General features: G+C 58.1%; 1 protein-coding gene across 1 annotated transcript in view; it reads left to right on the plus strand.

Moving 5' to 3' along the window:
* Window positions 1-9039, plus strand: part of CSPG4 (chondroitin sulfate proteoglycan 4) — a 35756-nt gene extending 26717 nt beyond the window's left edge. The window contains exons 6-10 of the mRNA XM_037833344.1: window positions 1192-1390; window positions 1501-1635; window positions 1775-1941; window positions 5832-6015; window positions 6310-9039. Coding sequence (XP_037689272.1) covers window positions 1192-1390; window positions 1501-1635; window positions 1775-1941; window positions 5832-6015; window positions 6310-8156 — 2532 coding nt within the window. The 3' untranslated portion in view covers window positions 8157-9039. The remainder of the gene's footprint in view (window positions 1-1191; window positions 1391-1500; window positions 1636-1774; window positions 1942-5831; window positions 6016-6309) is intronic.
* The last annotated feature ends 12199 nt before the right edge of the window (window positions 9040-21238 follow it).

The following is a 21238-nucleotide window of genomic DNA, read 5'->3' on the forward strand; positions in this document are numbered from 1 at the left end:
CAGGCTCAGGACCAGAACTCCTTCAAGCCCCTCAGGGTGGGCTCCTGGTGGGGAGCGGTTAAGCTCCCCACTTCTATCCCCAGCAAACCAAGGCCACAACTTAGTTCCTACTGTGTCCCTTCTCGGCAGAGGGGGAAGTTGAGGCCCAAAGTGGTGATAGAACTTCTCCACGGTCACAAAAGTAGTTGCTGGTGCAACACATTGTGTGGCTTGACCATGTCCTTGCAGCACGATGGTGGGGGAGAAGGGCCTTAAATGCTGGGCTTTGGGGTATAAGAAAAGGACTGACTTGGGCTGTCTCTGACTTGGGGCACTGGGGATCGTTAGTGGTATGGGACATGCCTGCGGAGAGAACCCCAGAGGTGGGGAGGCGGGCATGGAGGTGGGGCAGGGGCCAGACAGACAGGGCCTGCTATGCAGAAACACTGTCACCAGGTGGCGCCATCCACCCACATTTGCTCCAGGAGCCCAGCACCGAAGACCCAGCCTATGCACTGTGGCCCCTCCTTCTATAGCTTTACCAGGGGTCTTACCGGGACTGGGGAGGAAAGCCCAGGAATCCCAGGGTGCTCGGTTTTTCTGGCATGGGAGCCCCTCCCAAACACTGGCCACAAGTTGCTGACCAGGACCAGGACCCTGGCAGGTGGGAGGCAGGAAGAGGGCTCCCCTTCACTCTGAACATGGGGAGGGGCTGCCCGCACCCGGCACCCCTCCCCCACCTGCTGGGACCCACGTCCCAGAGCTGCTCCTGTGCTGCATGACTCTCGGGCTCTCCATGCTGCTCACCCCCTCCCTCAGCCAGAAGGACAGTTTCTGACCATCCCGGGCAGGGCAAAAACCAACATACCCATCGAGTGCCCGGCCCCCTGCCAGATGCACAATGGAGAGGACTGAGGGGACACTCCAGGCCTACAGGAAGACAGATCCTGATTAAGCAGCACTGTTGGGCAGGGCAGGGGTCTCTGGGGAGCAAGAACTCAGTGAGGATAAGACCTGGGGGCTTCCTGAGCTGGCCTTGAGGGACAGGCAGCATTAGGGCAGTTGGAGAGAAGGGAGGCTGGGTCCCAGGGAAGGTGAATGGGGTGGAGAGGCCTCTGTGCAGGGGAGCCCAGTCCCACGGTCCCAGGACGCCGGAGGAACCGGGTGGGTGAGCACAGTGCGGGCAGAACTTTCACAGGCCTGTGTCCCCAGATGTGGGAGGGAACCACTGTGCCCATCCTGCCCGAGGCCCTTAGGGGCACAGACAGCGACTCGGGGCCTGGGGACCTGGTCTACACCATCGAGCAGCCCAGCAACGGACAGGTAGTGCTGCAGGCAGCACCGGACACTGCGGTACACAGCTTCACGCAGGCCCAGCTCGACGGCGGGCTCGTGCTGTTCATACACTCAGGTGGGTGCTGGGAGGGTTCCCCGGCCCCATTCGTGCAGCCCACGAGGGTGCCCCGAGGATGGCAGGGGCCACCTCAGGCCAGCAGGACCCAATTCCACCCCTGTCCTCAGGAGCCCTGGAGGGAGGCTTCCGCTTCAACCTCTCTGACGGGGAGCACACTTCCCCGGGCCACTTCTTCCATGTGATGGCCCAGAAGCAGCTGTTCCTCTCCCTGGAGGGCAGCCGGACGCTGACTGTCTGCCCAGGTGGGTCTGCCAAGCACTGGGCATTCCTGCCCGTACGGTGGTTGGGGATAGATCTGACGGGTGGCTCATGGCCCCTCGGGGGTCAGAGGCCTATCTGGCCCCCAGTCACAGGCTAACATGCCCCTTTCGCCTCTCGCAGGGTCTGTCCAGCCACTCAGTAGCCAGAACCTGAGAGCCAGCTCCAGCGCAGGCACAGACCCCCGCCACCTGCTCTACCACGTAGTACGGGGCCCACAGCTTGGCCGGTTGTTCCATGCGCAGCAGGGTGGCCCTGGGGAGGCCCTGGTGAACTTCACTCAGGCCGAGGTAAGGGCCCAGCTCCCTGCAGCCATCCGCTCAGGCTCCGTCCAGCTCAGGTAGCGCCCTGTGCCCATGGACACACATGGACACGGGCACTAAGCTCCAGCATCATTGGCAGCAAACCCTCCCTGGGCCTCCTACAGCCTCGCCCCTCATGCCCAGCCCTCCAGGAGCCACCAGGCAGGTAGGGCAGATGGGGGCTTAGTGTTCTGGGGAGCCCAGAGCGGGGATCGGGTCCTGGGGCTTGGCCGCCAGGGCAGCTTTCAGAAAGAAGCCACCAGAGGCCCACAGCCAGGGGAAGGGGCAGAATGCTTGGCTGCTGAGATCACAGGGCTCTCTGTGCTGACTGCCCCAGTAGGGGCCAGCAACCATCAGTTAAATTAACTCCCCTTCTAAGGGCAGGAGGTGCCATAAGTCCCAGGACAGTCTTGGTTCTCCCCAAAGGCAGAGCAGGAGTTATCCCAGGATGGGTCAGAGAAGGCAGATTCCTTCCTTGGGCCTATCTGAGAAGGCAGTGAACCTAACGCTCTGATCGAGAGGCCCTATGGGTGGCAGACCAGCAGATGGCCAGTTTGTTCTGGTGGAAGGGGCCTCGGGTAGGCCCAGAGCTGGCTCTGCCACTCCAACTCCAGAGTGCTCTGAGGACACAGGAAGGGTCACCCTGGCCCTCGAGCATGGCGAGAGCCCACCCCTGGGCCCTTTCCAGCCTCCCCTCCGCTCATGGACCTCAAGCCTGGCATGCTCCTTCCCACCCCATCCAGGGTGCCCACTCCCTCTGAGAAATGCTGATAAATGGGGCAGCTCAGCAAGTGCAAAGCTGAGCCCCCACCCCACTGCAGCAAGAAGTCCAGATGGGGAACTTTCAGGCCTCTTGGGGCGTGGGGGTAGGGCTTGACCAGGGCAGGAAAATGTTTCTTGGGGCTTTCACATCGATAAGATCCAGACCTAGGTTCTCTGTTCTCCTGGAGCCACAGCATCTGCTACGGCCCCCTTCCTGCCCTCAGCCCACAATGAAATAAATATTCAGCAGGCTGGTGGCTGCAGCGGCTGAGCACCGAGTTGCTGGGCGACTTTGTCATCGGATTCCCAGGAAGGGGGAGGGCCAGGCCTTCGGGCCTCTCCTCCACCCCGCAGGCCCCACATTTAGCACAGAGCTCCCCCCACACACAACCCCAGCTTTAGGGTGGACTGAATCAAATGGCCACCAGGGGGCCAGGCTGGCAGTGCTGCCCCGAGAAGGAGGAAGAGGGCGCATTGCAGGAAGTGGGCAGGGCAGGACTGGGAAGTGCCTGGAGAGCACCACTGTCCCACAACTCTCCGAGCTGGGCGGGGCAAGGACCAGTGTCCCCATTTTGCAGGAAAGGAAACAGAATCACAGGGGTCAGGTAACTGTATCCAACATGTTGCTAGTAAAAGGCAGAGCAAAGACTGCTTTCTGGCTGCTAGTCCAGGATTTCTTTCCCCAAAGGACACTGCTTGCTCCCCTAGAGCTTGAGGACCCCTCCCCACATTGCATGTTTTGCCTTACCCCCAACTAGACCTCCTCATGGAGGCTCCTGTACCCAGGCTCCCAGCCTCCCACTCCCATACCCAAGGGTCTCAATTTCTTCCCTACCTACCCTTCAGCCTGGGTCAGACATAATAAACTGGCAGTCCTTACAGGCCACATCTGGCTCACAGATGTGTTTAATTTGGCCTGCACAATGCGTTTAATTTTTAAAAATTAATTGTCAACATATAACCTTTGGGAGATTTCGTATAAAAACCTGTGTTCTTAAAAAGCCTGTGTTCTGCTTATGGCAATCAGCTGAGGAACAACTGTTTCCTTTAGACCAGACTCTCCTCCCTTTTCAGAACAGATACTGCCCCACCCCTTTAGACAGGGCTCTGCCCCTCTGTATTGGTCAGGGTTCTCCAGAGAAGCAGAACTGACAGAATATATATGTGTGTAAATGTTATGAGATTTATTATAGGAATGGACTCATGCAATCTTGAGGCTTGGCATGTCTAGATTCCATAGGGCAGGCTGCAAGTTGGGAACTCGGATGAAGGTGTCCGTGAATTCCCCAGGAAAAGCTGGCTGGCTGAAGTAGAGTTAGAAATTCTTCCTTCTGACTGCTGAAATCATCAGTTCCCCCTTTAAGGCCTTCAACTGATTGGATGAGACTTCTCTCTTTGGGGGAGGCAATCTTCTTTGTTGATTGTGGATGTAATCAGCCTCAGATGCAATTAACTGACTGATGATTTAAATCCACAAAATATCCTGACAGTAACAATCAGGCCAGTGCTTGCTTGGCCAGACAACTGGATGCCATAGCCTGACCAAGGTGATACATGAACCCAACCATCAACCCCCTTAGACAGGGGATCCCCCTTCAGCCTGGGCTCTACCCCCCCTTTAGACAGGTGGTAACCCCTTTAGGTTGGGCCATGCTCCCCAATTTCCCACAGGCCCCACTGCTCCCAGAGTCTCCTGCACAACAAAGACCCCAGTCCGTTTCTTATTTTTACACAAGTCTCGTTTTTCTGAGAGAAGGAAAATAGTTCCCTGCATCTCCTAAAAGAGAAAAACAAAAGATAAGCCAAGAGGACACAATTTGATTAAAGGGGGGAAGTAACATATTTCTTTATGGAAGTGCAGAATATTCCTTGGTATTTAATATGCAAACAGCTCTCAGGACAGCAAGTGTGGCTGGGGTGGAACCGGTGTGGGGGAGCGTGCAGGAGGTGAGGTCAGCGGAGTGACGGGTCGGGAGGGAGCCTTTGAGGTCTGACCGTGAGCCACACAATACCGAGCAAGAGGGACCTCACCTGACCTGCATCTCAAAAGGCTCACCCTGACTTCTGGGTTAGGAACAAAGGGCAGTGGGAGAGGGCAGAGGCCGAGCAGGGAGACAGGAGGCGCTGCAGTAACGCCGGGAGAAAGAAGACTCGAGAATGCCTCCAGGGTTTTGGCCTGAGCCCCCAGAAGAACGCAAGTGCCATCCACTGACATGGGGAAGGGGCAGGGCGGTCGGGAGTCGCGTGGGGTGCTGGGTGGAGAAGCCCCTTGGTCATCCCCGTGGAGCAGCGGAGGGTCTGGGGTCCAGGAGCGAGGGTCCCAGCCGCAGGTGCGTCAGCCTCGATGGCATTCAAGGCCACCAGACATGGAGTATTGGGGAGAAGAGGGGGAGCCGACAAAGGGAGGTGGGAGGGAAGGGAAGACAGTGGATGTCTGGGAGGAAGGTCCACCCGTTATGTCCGATGCTGCCATGCAGTCAATCGAGACTGAGAACCTAGCAACGTGGTGAGTTCTGGTGGCAACGTGGGGGCAGAAGCCTGGACGGAGTGAGCTCAGACAGTATGGGGGGAGAGTAGAGACTGTTCTTTTGAAGAGTTTTGCTATGGAGGAGAGAATAACAGGGGGCAATTGCCTGTAGAAAAAGTGAAACCAGAAGAAGTATGGAAGAAAGAATAGCATGTGTGTACACTGACGGGAATGAGCTCTTAGAGGAGGAGATCTTTTAGGGCAGAGGAGGGAGTCGTGGGAATGGCGTCTTCAGTGGCAAGAGGGGACAGGATCCAGGGCAAAGGGGGAAGGACTTGCTTTAGACAGAAGTGAGGACGCAGGCTCAGAGAGCTGAGGTGATTTTGCCCACACGGCAGAGATGTGATTTGAGCCCCAGGCCCAGCTCTTTGCTGCCCTCCATTGCCTGGAAGCGTCCAGAGAGTGGCAAGGGACGCAGCCGGTTACCGACATGGAGCTGGGCACGGCTGGGAGAGCCCAGAGCAGAGCGGGGCACTGAGGGGGTGTCAGGGAGACCCACGTGCCCAGCACCCGTGCCAGCCTGGGGGGAGGGTCCTGGGCACCACGGGCCAGACCTGCCTCTCACCCTCAGCGATGGGGTCTCCCTCAGGTGTATGCTGGGAATGTTCTGTACGAACACGAGATGCCCCCTGATCCCTTCTGGGAGGCCCACGACACCCTGGAGCTCCAGCTGTCCTCACCCCCTGCCCCCGACGTGGCCGCCACCTTTGCTGTGACCGTGACCTTCGAGGACGCCTGTCCTCGGCGCCCCAGCCGCCTCTGGAGGAACAAAGGTGAACACTTTGAGGGGCTGGCAAGGTTGGGGGAACAGGAGAGAGGCCCAGAGAGGAGGGGACACAAGGCCAGGGCAGCAGCTGCTGTCCCCAGCTCCCAGGACCTGAGGAGTTATAGGGAGGGTGGTGAGTGGGTGGGACGTCTTTGAGGTCTGAGGGGGTCACAGTCCTGTCCTCCTGGTGGCCTTGGATTGAGGGGGCAGGCACAGACCTCCCCCAAGTCCCATCCTGGGGGCTGCAATCCGAGGATGTCCTCCACAGACTGGACCTTCACAGCCTGTGTCCCACCCCCAGGTCTCTGGGTCCCCGAGGGCCAGCGGGCCGAGATCACCGTGGCCGCCCTTGACGCCTCCAACCTCCTGGCCAGCGTCCCGTTGCCCCAGCGTGCAGAGCACGACGTGCTCTTCCAGATCACACAGTTCCCCACGCGGGGCCAGCTGCTGGTGTCCGAGGAGCCCCTCCACGCCAGGCAGCCCCACTTCTTGCAGTCCGAGCTGGCCACTGGGCAGCTGGTGTATGCCCATGGCGGTGGGGGCACCCAGCAGGACGGCTTCCGCTTCCGCGCCCACCTCCAGGGTCCGGCCAGGGCCCCCGTGGCGGGGCCCCAAACCTCGGAGGCCTTCACCATCACCGTGCGGGACGTGAATGAGCGGCCGCCTCGGCCCCAGGCCTCCGTCCCACTCCGCCTCCCCCGGGGCTCCCGCGCCCCCGTCTCCCGGGCCCACCTGAGTGTGGTGGACCCAGACTCGGCCCCTGGGGAAATCGAGTATGAGGTGCAGCGGAGTCCCCACAATGGCTTCCTGAGCCTGGCAGGGGGCAGCCCAGGGCCTGTAACCCGCTTCACGCAGGCCGACGTGGACGCGGGGCGGCTGGCCTTCGTGGCCAATGGGAGCAGCGTGGCGGGCATCTTCCAGCTGAGCGTGTCTGACGGGGCGAGCCCACCCCTGCCCATGTCCCTGGCCGTGGACATCCTGCCATCTTCCATCCAGGTGCAGCTGCAGGCCCCCCTAGAGGTGCCCCAAGCTTTGGGCCACGCTGCCCTGAGCCGGCAGCAGATCCAGGTGGTTTCAGATCGGGAGGAGCCCGAGGCCGCGTACCGCCTCACCCAGGGGCCCCAGTACGGGCACCTCCTGGTGGGCGGGCAGCCCGCCTCAGCCTTCAGCCAGCGCCAGGTGGACCAGGGCGAGGTGGTCTTTGCTTTCACCAACTTCTCCTCCGCTCACGACCGCTTCGGCATCCTGGCTCTGGCCAGGGGAGCCAACGCGTCAGCCACAGTGAATGTCACCGTGAGGGCTCTGCTGCACGTCTGGGCAGGGGGGCCGTGGCCCCAGGGGGCCACCCTGCGCCTGGACCCCACCATCCTCGATGCAGCTGAGCTGGCCAACCACACGGGCAGTGTCCCCCGCTTCCGCCTCCTGGCGGGACCTCAGCATGCCCGCGTGGTCCGCGTGCCACGGGCCAGGACAGAGCCCAGGGGCACGCAGCAGTTCACCCAGCTTGTGCAGCAGTTCACCCAGCGGGACCTGGAGGAGGGGAGGCTGGGGCTGGAGGTGGGCAGGCCAGAGGGTGGGCCCCCTGGCCCCACTGGCGACAGCCTCACCCTGGAGCTGTGGGCCCGGGGTGTCCCACCCGCCGTGGCCTCGCTGGACTTCACCACTGAGCCCTACAGTGCAGCCCGGCGCTATGGCGTGGCCCTGCTCAGCCTCCCTGAGGCTGCTCAGACGGAAGCAAGGAAGCCAGAGACCAGCACCCCCACAGGCCAGCCCAGCCTGGAGCCACCAAGCCCGGTGCCCACAGTGGCCAGGGCAGGGTTCTTGGGCTTCCTAGAGGCCAACATGTTCAGCATCATCATCCCCGTGTGCCTGGTCCTCTTGCTCCTGGCACTCATCTTACCGCTGCTCTTCTACCTCCGCAAACGCAACAAGACGGGCAAGCACGATGTGCAGATCCTGGCCGCCAAGCCCCGCAACGGCCTGGCCGGGGACGCCGAGACCTTCCGCAAGGTGGAGCCGGGCCAGGCCATCCCGCTCACCACTGTGCCTGGCCAGGGGCCCCCGCCGGGAGGCCAGCCCGACCCAGAGCTGCTGCAGTTCTGCCGGACAGCCAACCCCGCCCTCAAGAACGGCCAGTACTGGGTGTGAGGCCCGGCCTGGGCCCCGATGCTGATCGGGCCAGGGACAGGCTTGCTGAGGCCCAGACCCCATTGCCCCCAGGCCCTGGTGCCCTCTGGGTATCTCCAGAGCAAGAGACCCAGAGACACTGGGGGTGGGGGATGCCGGGAGGTGGTCCGAGGGGTCCAGGGTGGAGTGGAGTCGAGAGCTGCAATCTCCCCTGCTCACCCCATGTCTGGGGAATGAAAAGGGGGTCAAGGCAGGAGGCAGGCTCAAAGTCGGTTTCCCTGCCCTGGAGCTAGTTTGGGCTGCCAAAATTGGGGTGACTCCTGAGTGGGTCAGTCCCCTGGGTCTTCAGTCTGTGACCTTGGGTAAGTCACACCTGGCTGCCAAGAGGGCAAGGAGAAGAGTGGGCCCTGGGGAAGGAAAGGACAGACTGGGAGAGTCCAGGTTTTCCCAACCCCCAACCCAGGCCACCCTTTTTCTCTACCCCTAGGTTGAAGGGAAAAACTCCATCTCCCTGATTTTTTAGGGAGCAGAGAGCAGAAGAGAGCACCCCTCTACTCTAGAAGGCGTTAGCCAGTAGAATAATATATTCAACGTGCAGGGGTGGGGTGGCTTGCACTGGGGATGGGTTTATTTAAGGGAGATTGCCAGGAAGCTATTTAACATGGTGCTGAGCTATCCGGGGCGGATGGAGCCCCTGGGGCGTGGGATGAAGTGGGTTGAGGCCAGTTCCTCCCAGGGCCTCGTCTTGATGAGCCAAAGGCTGGGCAAGCCTCAGTGGGCAGCCCAGGAGCAGGGAGCGAGCGAGGCCTCAGGCCAGCGTGTGAGGCCTGAGCGCCGGGTCACGGCTGTAGGGGGCACTGGCTCCACGGGGCCTGGATAAATGGTGCTTTGAAGGCTCTGGACAGCTGTGTGGTGTTTGTTTCTGCACTCCGGGCCCTCAGCAGCGGCCATCCACCCACCCTCAGCGGCAGGGGACATGGCCTGGAGGCCCCTGCGTTTCCATTCCTGGGACCTTCCAACTCTCCCTCTGGGCCAGGCTTTGCTGGATGAACCAGAGCCCCTCGTAGAGAGAGTATAGTTCGTCTACAAGGAACTTAAAAAAAAAGCTAAAACCAAGAGATGTTAAGAGCTCCTGTTTTGGTTTGCTAAAGCTCACAAAATACAATATACCAGAAATGGGTTGGCTTTTACAATGGGGATTTAGCTTACAAATGTATGTTCTAAGGCCTTGAAAATGTCCCAGTTAAGGCATCAACAGGACGATACCTTCTCTGAAGACAGGCTGCCGGCACCCAGCATCTCTGTCACGGGATGGCACATGGCTGGTGTCTGTTGGTCCTTCTCTCCCAGGTTTCGTTGCTTTCACCTTCTGGCCTCAGTGGCTTCCTCTGTGTTTTCTGTGGGTCCTCTCTTAGCTTCTCTGGGGCTTTTCTCTAAACTTCTCTTTTAATTTCATCTCTAATAAAGTACTCCATTAAAAGGATTAAGACCCACCTTGGGGCAACTCCTCAATTGAAATAACCTAATCAAAGGTCCCACTCGCAATAGGTGTGCACCCACAGGAATGGATTAAAAGAACACAGCCGTTTCTGGGGTATGTAACAGCTTCAAACCAGCACAGCTACCAGCCCCAGATTTCTTATCCTGAGATTTGGCCCCTACAGCTCTGTTCCTCCCCACCCACCTCTTAAGTGGTTGGAGCAACAATCTGAGGAGAATGTGGGGACTTGGGGACCCCAAGACTGGGACATGGTGATGAGGGGCTGCCCTGGGACCCTCCCCTCTGCTCTCTGGGAGTTTTTACAAGGAATTCTGCTGGTCTGAGCCCTTCCAACAGGAGGACTGAGGATGTTCCTTCTCAAAGGCAGAGTGAGCAGCAAGAATCTGGAAAGCCCAGGGTGCCCTTGTGTTGCCTGAGAGCCCATCATTTGGCTGAAGACGGATGATGAGACTACAGCCTCTCCAGAAGGCCCCTCTATGACTGAATAGCTGAGAAGCCACCACCCCCTGGCCCTTCCGCTTTTGAGAGTCTTCCAGGGTTGGGGGCAATGGGGACAGATTCTGGGTCGTGGAGGATACTCTGGGCCCTGAGAGGAGGTTGAAGTCCTCAGAGGGAGAGAAGTGTGAGAGGTGTGCATGCCCTGGGGGGGTAGTAGGGCAGAGCCTGGGGACTGAGCTGGGGGAAGGTAGGAGAGGGGTGAGCCCCAGCCAGTCTTAGGCAGCTGACCTGTGTCTGGGGAGCAAGGGCCACCCCTTCCCTGTGCCCTGACATCTGAGCCAGGAACTAGGACAAGAGGAGATACCCTCCTGCCCACTGTCTTGCCCCTGGAGCAACCCCCATCCCATGATGTCACATCTTCTCAGAATCTGGCCTCCCAGATCCTCCTCATTCTACTCTCTCAGAAAGTTTGGGGCAGGAGAACCAGAATCCCAGGCATGGCTGAAAGGGCCTTCAAAGGACCAAGGGGAGACAGAATCAGAGAGGGTAAGAGGGTTGCCCAGAGTCACACAGCAAGGTAGCAGTAGAGTAGGCAAGGCCCCCAAAGCCCCTTGAGGCTCCTCTTGTCACCCTGGGAGGTACTGCCCATCTGGGAGGGTGACCAGGGCCCTGTAGGCTTCTGGCAGCTCTGAACCTGCCCCTAAGCTCTGAACCGACCCAGCCAGAGGTCCTTGACAAGCCTGGCACCCACAGGCCAGCCACATACAGAAGCCCTACAAAGGGCGTCACTATGCCACACCCCATGTTCTACCCTGCCACCCGGAGGAGCTCAGGGCTGAGTCCTCGGGGCCCTGATATCTGGGGCGAGTCTCCACCTAGGGTGACCAGTTTCCCTGGAAGTGTAAGCTGACAGAAGGCGACAGACCTGCCAGGTAGGATCTGGCCTTGTCTCGGATTTCCCCCAGAGGACTGACGACACCCTCTCTGTTCACGCAGCCTCGCCTGGCCTGCCCTGCCCCCAGTGAGCTGACACAGGCCGACACGGCTCCACTCCTTCTCCAAGCCTGTGCTGGCCAGTGGGCTGGCACTGAGGGTATTGTACAGCAGCTCCTCCAGGCCCTGGGAGAGGGTCTTTCCCTGGCACACCAGAGCTGGGAACCCAAACTGGATGCAGGGCCTCGATTTATACAAATCCCTTGAAGCTTGCAGATATGCACTTGAGGCTTAAGGGGATTGCTATCCACTTTACAGAATAACTCACCCTCCCCTTCCTTTAAGGAGCCAATGCCTCCCAGGTGCTGAAGATGGGACCCAACTTGTGTACACGTGTTCAGGGAGGTTTGGAAGCCTCCGACCCTCTTCGCACGCATACGCACATGCATAACCTGCACTGTGCACACAGCCGTGTATGTGAACACAGGCTCACACACACCCTTCAGATGCTGGCACAATGCAGAGATAACGTACCTGCCTACGTAATACACACATGCACATGTATCAGCGCGCACAGACTTCAGGAGGACGTGCTCCTCTCTGACGGCCCTCCTACAGACTCAGGAGCTGCACTCCAAGGGCCAGGATTCCCTGCCCAGCAAGGGCCTCACCTGACATCAGCAGAGCTGGGAAGTGGACCCACAGAAAGCAGGATAGGGGTTGCCAGAGGGGTCCAGATTCCCGGGTCCCCACCTGGGAAGTCCTGCCACGGCCCCGAATGGCTTAGCCTCTTAGGCTCTAAAGAAGGGGCTCCCTCTGAGTCGCTCTCCTCATCCTAGAAGCTGGTCCTTTAAGTGTAACTGCTATGGCAACCGTGGAACCCAGAGAGCTGGAGCCATCACCCTCCAAGGGGAAGCCAGAGAAGTGCCCTCCCCAGACCTCTTCTTACCTATAGGAACAGCCTAGGGTGTTGGCATCTTCCCCTGGGCCCTAAAGAGGCCAGATCTGAAAGGGTTGGAGGTACATGGGCAGCTCCCCAGAGCTCCTGGTGTAACGTGGGGCGTGACCTGGGAAGTGGGTGGAGCCGGGATGGGACACCAGACCTGCTGGACCCCTCCTCCACAGTCCCCGCCCTACCCTCGATCCTTTCATAATCATGCCATCCCTGTCACTGTTAAGGTTAGTCAGGTACTGGCAAGGCATTTTGTGCCAAAAATGCTGTAGGAAATGCAGATGGGGATCCACCCAGCCCTTCCTGAAGAGCCTCAGACATGCCAATGAGTAACTACCAAACCATGGTGTGAGCCTTAACCAAGAGCATAAGCTAACTGGTGAGGGGAAGCCCAGAATGGGAGAGCTGGCTGGCTCTGTCCACTTTCTTTCTCTTTTTGGGAAGCACTGGGCCTTTCCATGGAATGGGCAGCCAGGCAGTGGCTAAAGCTGAGCATACTCAACCTGGTTACCTTTCCATTCTCAGTGTAGTGAGTTACAGTATTTAACTGATAGCTGCTGTCCTCATTAGGGGTGTTAGCACCGCCGAGGGCCTCCTGTGGCCACCAGAATAATTGATTGGGTTGTGCTGTGTTCCTTTACACTTCTCATGTCTTAAGAGGCCCAAGAGACAGAAGCAGCCCTTAGTTAAGTTGTCCAATGGACAAGAAGGGACTTTTCTACCCAAATACAGCCTCAGCTGGCATCTGGAGGCACTCCCCACTCTTCCCCACTACCCCATCACCTGGCAACTGCTAGCTCTGTTAGCCCAGAGCCTGGTGCTAATCCCAAGTCTTCCTTCTGATGCCTTGTGAAGTCGCAGATGGCTCAAGGGGCCCAGGCTCTGAGTTTTCAACATCCAAATTAGACAGGTTGTCTAAGTCCTTCTACTCAAAGTGAGGTCCTCAGACAAGCTCATTTGGGAGCTTATTAGGAATACAGACTCTTTTGTTCCACCACAGACCTGCTAAATCAGATTCTGCATTTTAACAAGGTGCCCAGGAAATAGATATACACAACAAAGTTTAGGAAGCACTGATTCAAGTCATCTCCTTCAATCTCTAGTTGGGGAAACTTAGACCGAGAGAGGCAGGAACCAGGCCAGGATCACGTGGCAAGTCAGCGTTCCAGGGTTTTGTCTTCCACGTCACACTGTCTGTCCTTCTCCCCTACACTTTATGTAAAGTCCACATATCCTCCACAGATTCGAGGTTAGGGTTCTGACTGTAGTGTTTCCTGCCCAGGGGCTCCAGTGAGGACAAGAGAGGGAAGTGGAGAAGGGCCGAGGCCGGCAGCCGGGTCTGATCCAGTGCTGGAGTCTGCAGGAAGCACCCCACTCCCATCCATGGGTCCCTGCAGAGTGCAGCAGCCCACCAACACCCTGCCTTCTGCAACCCAGCTGCTCTGCCCTACCCACCGGTCTGAGTCCTGCCCGTCAGAGGACGGGGCAAAGGGAAGTGTCTGGTCAGAGTCACTGGTCAGCACCTGCATCATGCACCAGGGCCCAACCCAGGGAGGAGCAGCCACGGCCTGGAGAGAAGAAAGGGGAAGAAGCTGCCTGTTAGACCTGTTCGTGGAGAGGTCCTGCAGAGGGTAGGAGGCCAGGGAGGTGGACCCAGGCCACCACACTATCCATGCCTTCCACCCTTCCCTTACCCCCTCCTTGGTGGCCAGGAAGGAATGTCCACTGCATTTCCAAGCCTGGGTGTGGCCCTGGTGCTGGGAGTACCTTTGGGGCCCCCAACTCCCCTTCTCTCCCAGGCAGCTAAGACCCCTAGCCTGGGCAAAGGACCCCACCCCCAGTCCCTTGTAGTAAGTGTTGTTCAATACGGCTGTGCCTCGTGTCAGGTACGTAGTGGATGCTGAGTAAACATCTGTTGCAGAACACAGCCCCTCCCTTCCCTCAGAGATGCACTCAGGATTGGCAACCGCTGCCCCCTAATGCTCCCCAGACACCCTCTCCTGGGTTCCAACTCAGCTTCTCCTGGCTTCTCCGATCCCTGGGGGCTGGCTGGGTTCTGGCCCTAGATCCCTGTTGGGGTCTGCACTGACAGGCCGCAGTCCCTGAGTTTCCGAGGAGCAGGTTTAATCTGCCCTGCCAGCCTCTTCAGAGCTCATGACTCTCTCTCTCCATGCTCACCTCTGGCTCCCTCCAGACTCTTACCACAGATGACATCAGAGGTGATTAAATGGAGCAGGAGGAGGAGGGAACCCTGAAGTCCCTCACGCTCAGCACCTCCTTCCCCCACAGCCCATCACCCCCACCCCCACCCCCAGTGGAACCTCAGAGCTCCACTGGACCCTGTACCAGCTGGTCTAACCACTCGCAGTGTCACCTGATCCTAACCATTACCTGGCCAAGTTGACACATGAACCTAACCATCACACGGCTTCAGGACCCAAGCCTTAGGCCCTGAGAAGCGACTTACCCATAGACACACAGCAACTCATGGACAGAACTGGGTCTCTGGGAGACTCAGAAGCTCTCCAGATGCCAAGGATGCAGCTCTCAGTAGGGATTCCAACAGAGAGGCATCTGGGCAAGTGTGGGTGGGCCAGGGTGCAAGGCATGCTGGTCAGGCGGAGGGTGGTGGGTAGCTCTGCTGGGTATTGTTGGGGAAGGCAGAGCCTGAGCTAGGGAAGGCCTAAAGGGCCAATGGGCGGCCGAGCGAGGCTGGCACGGCCTGAGCACTCCTGGGAGGCGGGTGACTCAGGGTGGAAGGGCCCCTCTGAGTCAGCCCTGCTAAAAGATTGCCTTGTGAGTAGAGCGCCTGAACAGACAGGCCCGGGGACCCCAAGAAGGTTTCAGGCTCCAGGACCTCAGTCCCCCTGCCCCATGATCTGCCCTGAAACCCTCAGAGTCTGGGGACAAAATCCTGAAGCAAAGGAGGGAGGGCAGGGATGGTGTCTGTGTCCACCTGTTTTAATTCAGAATTGGGATGATTCCAGAGTATGGAGCTGGGCCTGGGGACTCTGTGCCTGCTTTCTGCCCAGAGCCTCACTTCCTGTCTTCACCTCTGCCCCATTTCCCGTCCCTAGCTGGCTCCAGCCCAGCCTCCAGCCCTGAGCCTTAGTTAGGACTAATTGAACAGTGCTTCTGACCAAGGTGTCTTTTCAAAGGGTCCATGTTGTGGCAAAGCTTGTAGGACAGCATCTAGCATAGTAAGTACTGAACAAATGTTGACTATTAGTATTAGAGCTGTTGTGATGGGTGTTAACTCTTAATATGCCAAGCATGCAGGGCTGGAAGATTGTGGGTGCTCAGTCAATGTTAGAAGTTGGCCTTATGACTCTTCTTATAATTTTATTACAGCCATTGCAGTGCCTAGTGCACAGTAGGTCCTGAACAAATGCTCGGTCCTTCTCCTGGAGGGCCAAAGGCATGCATTTCCCATCTGGAAAAGGGGGAAGTTGGGACACTCGCCTTTGCTGGGCTGGTGGGAAGAGCGAGGTGGACAGCAAGGGGTCAAGTTTGGATGCATGTAGGAGAAGCTGACAGTCCCACTCCAACCTCCGCCCGCCATCCCCCTCACCCCACTGGTTCTGATGAGGACCCTCTCCCTGAGGCGAGGGTTGGGGGGAGAGAGACCATCTGGCTTAACTTGGAGGAGGCTTGGCCCCGGGGACCCAAGAGGGAGGAGCCCCACTGTCACCTGCCTACCTGGGTGGAGGAGGGCGGGGTGGGAAGGCTGGCCCCGGAAGGGCCACATGAAGGAGCTTCCTGGCGGAGGATCACGGGGCTAGGGGGAGATGAAGCAGAGCCAGAGAGGTGAGGAGACCGGGTCCCCTGGAGTGGACAGGGCCCCTGGGGTCTGGGCTGGGAGAAGCTGCTGTGGAGCCCTGGACCAATAGGGAGTAGACACAGGGACTAAGCTTGGTCCTGGGTGGGGAACATTCTTTGGCCATTGCCCACCTTCCAGAGGCAACCCTTTAAGATAAAGAACTGGGGCTGCAGAGCCCCCGGGCCAGAGCGCTGCACCCAGTCAGCCCCAACTGAGTGACCTCAGCTGCCCACCGACCCAGGGGTCACCTAGGAGCCTTGGGAGCTGGCAGGGATGGGACACCCCCCCATACCTACATACCCCACACCCCATCCAGCTAATGCCAGCCCAACTGGACTGGGCTTCAGGGCCAGGGAGGGAGGAGGCTGCCTGCTCTGCCAACTGGGACAGCAGGGACTCCTGCTAGCCAGGGAAAGACAGGGAGGGGCTTCCTGGGCCATGCCTAACCTTGAACCCAACCTCCAGAAAGCTGAGCAGTGACTGGTGCACACCTCCCTCTCACCCTTTCACACCCCATGCCTTGCTGACAAAGAGAGAAATAATCCCCAGAGCGAGTCACTGTGTCCTGAGGGGCGTGGCAGATGACATCAGGGAGGAGGCACTCATTCAGGCCACCCAGCTGCGGTGGCCACAGACACGTGCACATGCACGCAGATTCACGGGATGGACACATGCAGCCGTGCACACAGCCCAGATGTGTGCAAAGCAGAACCTGCACACACACTCTCCCCAGAGACCCGCAGGTATCCAGAGTCACCCAGTACGGGCCCTGGGAATAAAGCAGTGAGCAAGAAAGCAAATACTACAGCTCCCCTGCAAGTTGCTTTCAACTGGGGGAGCCAGGCCAGAAACAAATCCATTAGAAAGTATAACTTTCTGTACTGAAATATTTTCAGGAGAGATTGTGGGATGTCTGGAGTTTACTGGAAAGCAGGGAATGTAGAGGAGTAAAATATTGGCCCAGCTGGTCATCGTTAAGGCTGAGTGGTGAGCACAGGGGTTTCCATTATGTGAGTCTCTGTCTTTGTTTATGTTCAAAACTCTCCATAATAGAAACTTAAATACATGCATGTGTATGATTGGCAGTTGCTAATAAGCGAGATGAAGAAAAATACAGCAAGGTAAGAGGATGGTCAGGGAGGGCTTCTCAGAGGAGGTAACCTTTGAGTAGAGACCTGAATTAACCAAAGGTGCGAGCCATGCGAACATCTGGGAGGAAGAGCATTCCAGACAGGGTAATAGTAAATGCAAAGTTCCCCTGAGTGTTTGAGGAACAGCAAGTGTGACATCAGGGTCCAAGGGACATCAGAGAGGTCACCAGAGGCCTGGCCATGAGCCTGTAGGAGTTTGGAATCTATTCTAAGTACGGTGGGGAGAGTAGGGAAGGGATATTATTTGATTTAGAATGTGCTTTTAGAAGATCACTCTGGCTCATGTTAGACTATCAGGGAGAAGGAGAGAGCACAGAACACCATCTTGGAGGCTACTGCAATAGTCCAGGCAAGCGTGGTGGTGGCTTGGACCCAGGTGGTGAGGGGGTGAGAGGGTCGGATTTGGGGTCTCTTTGAGGAGCTTCCAAGGCTTATTCATGGATGGGGTGAGGAGTGAGAAAGAGAGGGGCTGGCCTGATTCCAAGGTTGGGCCTGAGCTTTGGGGTGAGAGGGGTTGCCTTTTCCAAGCTGGGGAACACAGGGAAAAGCATGTGTGGTGGGATAAACACCAGGCGCACCCTCAAGCACGCGTGGCATGGTGCAGGCACAGCGGGACCCTGAGACCCCACCCCAGGGACTTACACTAAGCGGGCGCAGGTGCTGTCATTGGCAGGCACTCAGCAGCCATACAGGAAAATGCACAGTCCAGACAGCAGCTGCAGGCAGAGACCCCGTCACCCCCCTCTGCCTGCCCCATCCTGACAGCCCCCACCCACCAAAGCCCCAGGGCCAAATCCCCCCATCATCCTCTCCAGCTCAGCCTCAGCACCCCAGGACCTCCAGTCTCAGCCTCTCCCCACCAACTCTCCTTCCACGCCATATTGGCCCGGGGCAAGGACGCATCTGACTCAGTTTCCTCTCAGAGACCAGAGTCCTGCCCCTGACCCCAGCTTCCTGCTCCTGGCCTTACCTGTCCAGCCTCCTCCTCTGTAGCCAGATCTTCTCACACCACAGCCCGAGGCCCCACAGAAAATGATCACTCAACAAATATTTGCTTGGCACTGTCCACGGACCAGGACTTCTGCCCTTCCTCCCAGCTGGCTGGCTCGAAAACACAACAGCCACCTCCACCCAACACCAGCCACCTGCCCTCTCCACTCCTCCCCTGGATCCCCAGCACTCCTGCATCCACAGCCCGCTGCTGTGGGGAGACCAAAGCACAAAAGGCAGGCCCCCCTCAGCCAGGTCCTGCCACTGAGCAGCTGCACAATCTCACAAGAGACTTGACACCACCGAGCCTCGGTGTTCTGGAAAATGTTGACAGTAAGCATTCCTACCTTCCTGGTGGTTGTGGGCCATGAGAGAAGTCATGGCAGGCACCAAGGCCAGTGCCCAGCCCCGAGTGGGGTTCAGGAAATGGTAGCCATTATGCACTCAGGCCCATCCCTGCCTTGTGGCCTGTGTGGCTTGAGGACATAGCACACCTGGAGCAGTGATGATGCCACCCCTGTCAACTTGTAGCCTGTGATAATCTTCTCTCTTGTGCTGTTGGGGGAAACAGACCCAGAGTGGTGGCCTTGCCTGAGCTCAGCCAATGAATCTGTCCATGGGAGGCCTGGGAGGTGGGACTTGGTCTCTCAACTCTCGGGCCATGCCTCCCCACGTGTGACAGCACATGTGTCAGCCAGTGGCCCAGTAGCCTGCCCTTGGCTAGCAAATACTGTGAAGGCCTGGAAACCCCCGGAGTTTCTGTGCGGGGCTCTGCTCCCCATGGAGACAGGGTGACAACACAGGGCAAGGCCCAAGGCCTGGGTGTGTTTGGGGTCCTGGTCCCAGGCCCAGCTCTGCCATCTACACTGCATGGCCTTAAAGAGCCTGCCCCAATCTAGGGCTCAGTATTCTCATTAAGAAGTGGGGGTACCCATATTCCAAGCCCTGCCTCTCTCCAGGGCTGCTCTGAGGCTCCACTCAGAGGCTGATAATCCCAGTACATTTTCCTGAGCACTTCTCTGTGCAGGCATGGTCCAGCTGATGTGATTTGCTCATGTAACCCTCCTAACAGCCACCAGGACCGCCACATTATAAATGGGGAAGCTGAAGCATGGAGCAGGAGAAACATGCCACAGCAAGTAGGTGTTGAGCAGGATTTACACCCAGGGGCTCAGCTCCTCTGCAGTTCTGCCTCTGGACAGGAGAGGGAAAAGAGCCAAGGGGAATGGTGCTATCTGAGGGGTACAGGGCTATGTGGGGGAACCCTTGTTCTCACCTTCCATCAGAGCACTCCTGCCAAAATGGCAGCGAGAAGGATCAGGTCAGCCCAGAAGAGGCTCTGGGTGCCTAGGGAGGCCCTGGCTGGGCTGGGCCTGCTGAAGCTGAACCCCTCAGCCAAGCCCCATCCCCTACCCCAGGGACAGGCCATTTGCCTCTCGGCACAGTGGCCCAGGCCCGGATACAGTGTCTCACACACTCTCATGCTCCCAGGGCCCACTCCCCTCGCCGGGCCCATCTCCTTATCTTTAAAATGATGTTGATAATCTCTTGTAAACAGGGTGGTTATGAAATAACAGCTGTTCGGGGTCCATCATGCACTGTACTGGGGGAGGGTAGAATCCTCAGAGAGGCTGGGAGACCCAGGAGCAGTGGGGACTTGTACCTCTTCCCAGGTCGAGCCCCAAGGAGGCAACCAGGCCCCAGATGAAAGGGTTGCACGGGGTGTCTGAGCAGCCCCTGAGAGCTCCTTGTGCTTGAGCATGAGGTGGGAGCCGTGGATGGTGACCATAAGCCCCAGAGGGGGCCTCTGCCGGCCCCTGAGGTTCCCCAAAGCCCACTAGGAACAGGGGCAATGGAGGAAGCCCTGAGTGCCCAAGAACAGAGAAAGCGCTGGACACACAGGGATTTCAGGATGGGGATCAAGAGACCAGGCAGCGGGAATGCAGGGGCCGGGTGTGGGGTGGGAATGACGAGCAGAGGGCCCGATGCTGACCAGGACCATGCTGGGGACCACGGGCCCCGTGCCAGGGTCTGGGAGCTCTGCAAGGGCCCACAACAATGTTTGCAACCAGGGGAAAAAAATGTAGGAGCCCCAAAACACTAGAAGAAAAAGGCAAAACCAAAATGCATAACATTTAATCAAGTATCTACAAAACAAGACAATGTCAAGTAGTAAACTGAACCCAAGTGAAACAGTTATATATAAATTACCTTTAATATGGAATGTAGGCAAATTTTAATATGTTTCATAGGGTGTGGGGCTCAGCCTCTCAAATTCAGAGTGCCAGGGGCCTGCCCAAGGTCTTCAAATGTGCCCACCCAACCTACATGCACCCTGGTGGGGAAGGGTTCCCAAACTGATGTGAGATTGCCTGTCTACCACATGGGGAATGGAGAAAAAAAAGAGGAATTCAGTTCGGTTTCAGAAAAATGAAGTTACGTTCCTCTCATTCATTTGCGAACCAAGATCCCAAGCCACTGCAGACGTCACCGTGCAAGACGCTGCCAACTTCTTCATCCCTGGGGGCTGGTGGGACTCATCCCACCCTCACACTCCCCTCCCCTTTCACCAGTTGCTTTTGCCAGCCTTGCCTTCTTCCACATCTCTGGAGCAGAGACCGGCCAGCCCCTCACCCCTGGAGCCTAAATGGACTCGTGAGACTTTAAGGGATGGCAGCAGAGTAGCCAGTTCCAGCCCAGCTCGCCGGGCCTCGCCTGGGATGCCCTACAGTCCCATCCTCCCCTGGAAGCCTGGGTCTACTGGACCGTGACATGGAACCTATCAGGGCTGCTGTGAAGGCCCAGGAGGCCGAAGCTGTGCACTCAGGAGGCCATTCGACTTTTTAAACAGACCGGACCGTCTTGGGACTGGGCGGGGGTGTGGGGGTGGGGGTGTTTGACTGGCAAAACCAAACCCAAAGGCAAGAGGTTTGTGCTAAGCTAGGTTGAACCCCAGAGCTGGGTTTCACAATTGGCCCTTCTGAACCATGTCTGGAGGAGGTGAATTTTGATTTTTCTCAATGGTGTTCTTGCCAGGGCTTGCCTTCTCCTCCCAGCCCAGCCAGTGGAGGAGGAGCCGGCGCTGAGCTGCTGGGGCAGCAGGTGGGGTAGGTGGGTGGGTGGGGAGCGAGTGGGCGCGGCTCCTGGAGGCCTGAGTCAGCGGGCGGGCAGGGAGGGCCCAGTTCCCACATGCTTGGGAGGAGATGGTGCAGGAATGTTCCCCCACCCAGGCCTGGGCCCTGCCCACCACATCCTGGCTCCTGCCCTCGTGGACACTGCAGCCTTAGCTCTGGCTGACAGCCTGGAGCTGCGTTGGGT

Source organism: Choloepus didactylus, chromosome 4 (assembly GCF_015220235.1).
Source record: "Choloepus didactylus isolate mChoDid1 chromosome 4, mChoDid1.pri, whole genome shotgun sequence".
In the NCBI taxonomy this organism is placed as follows: Eukaryota; Metazoa; Chordata; class Mammalia; order Pilosa; family Megalonychidae; genus Choloepus; species Choloepus didactylus.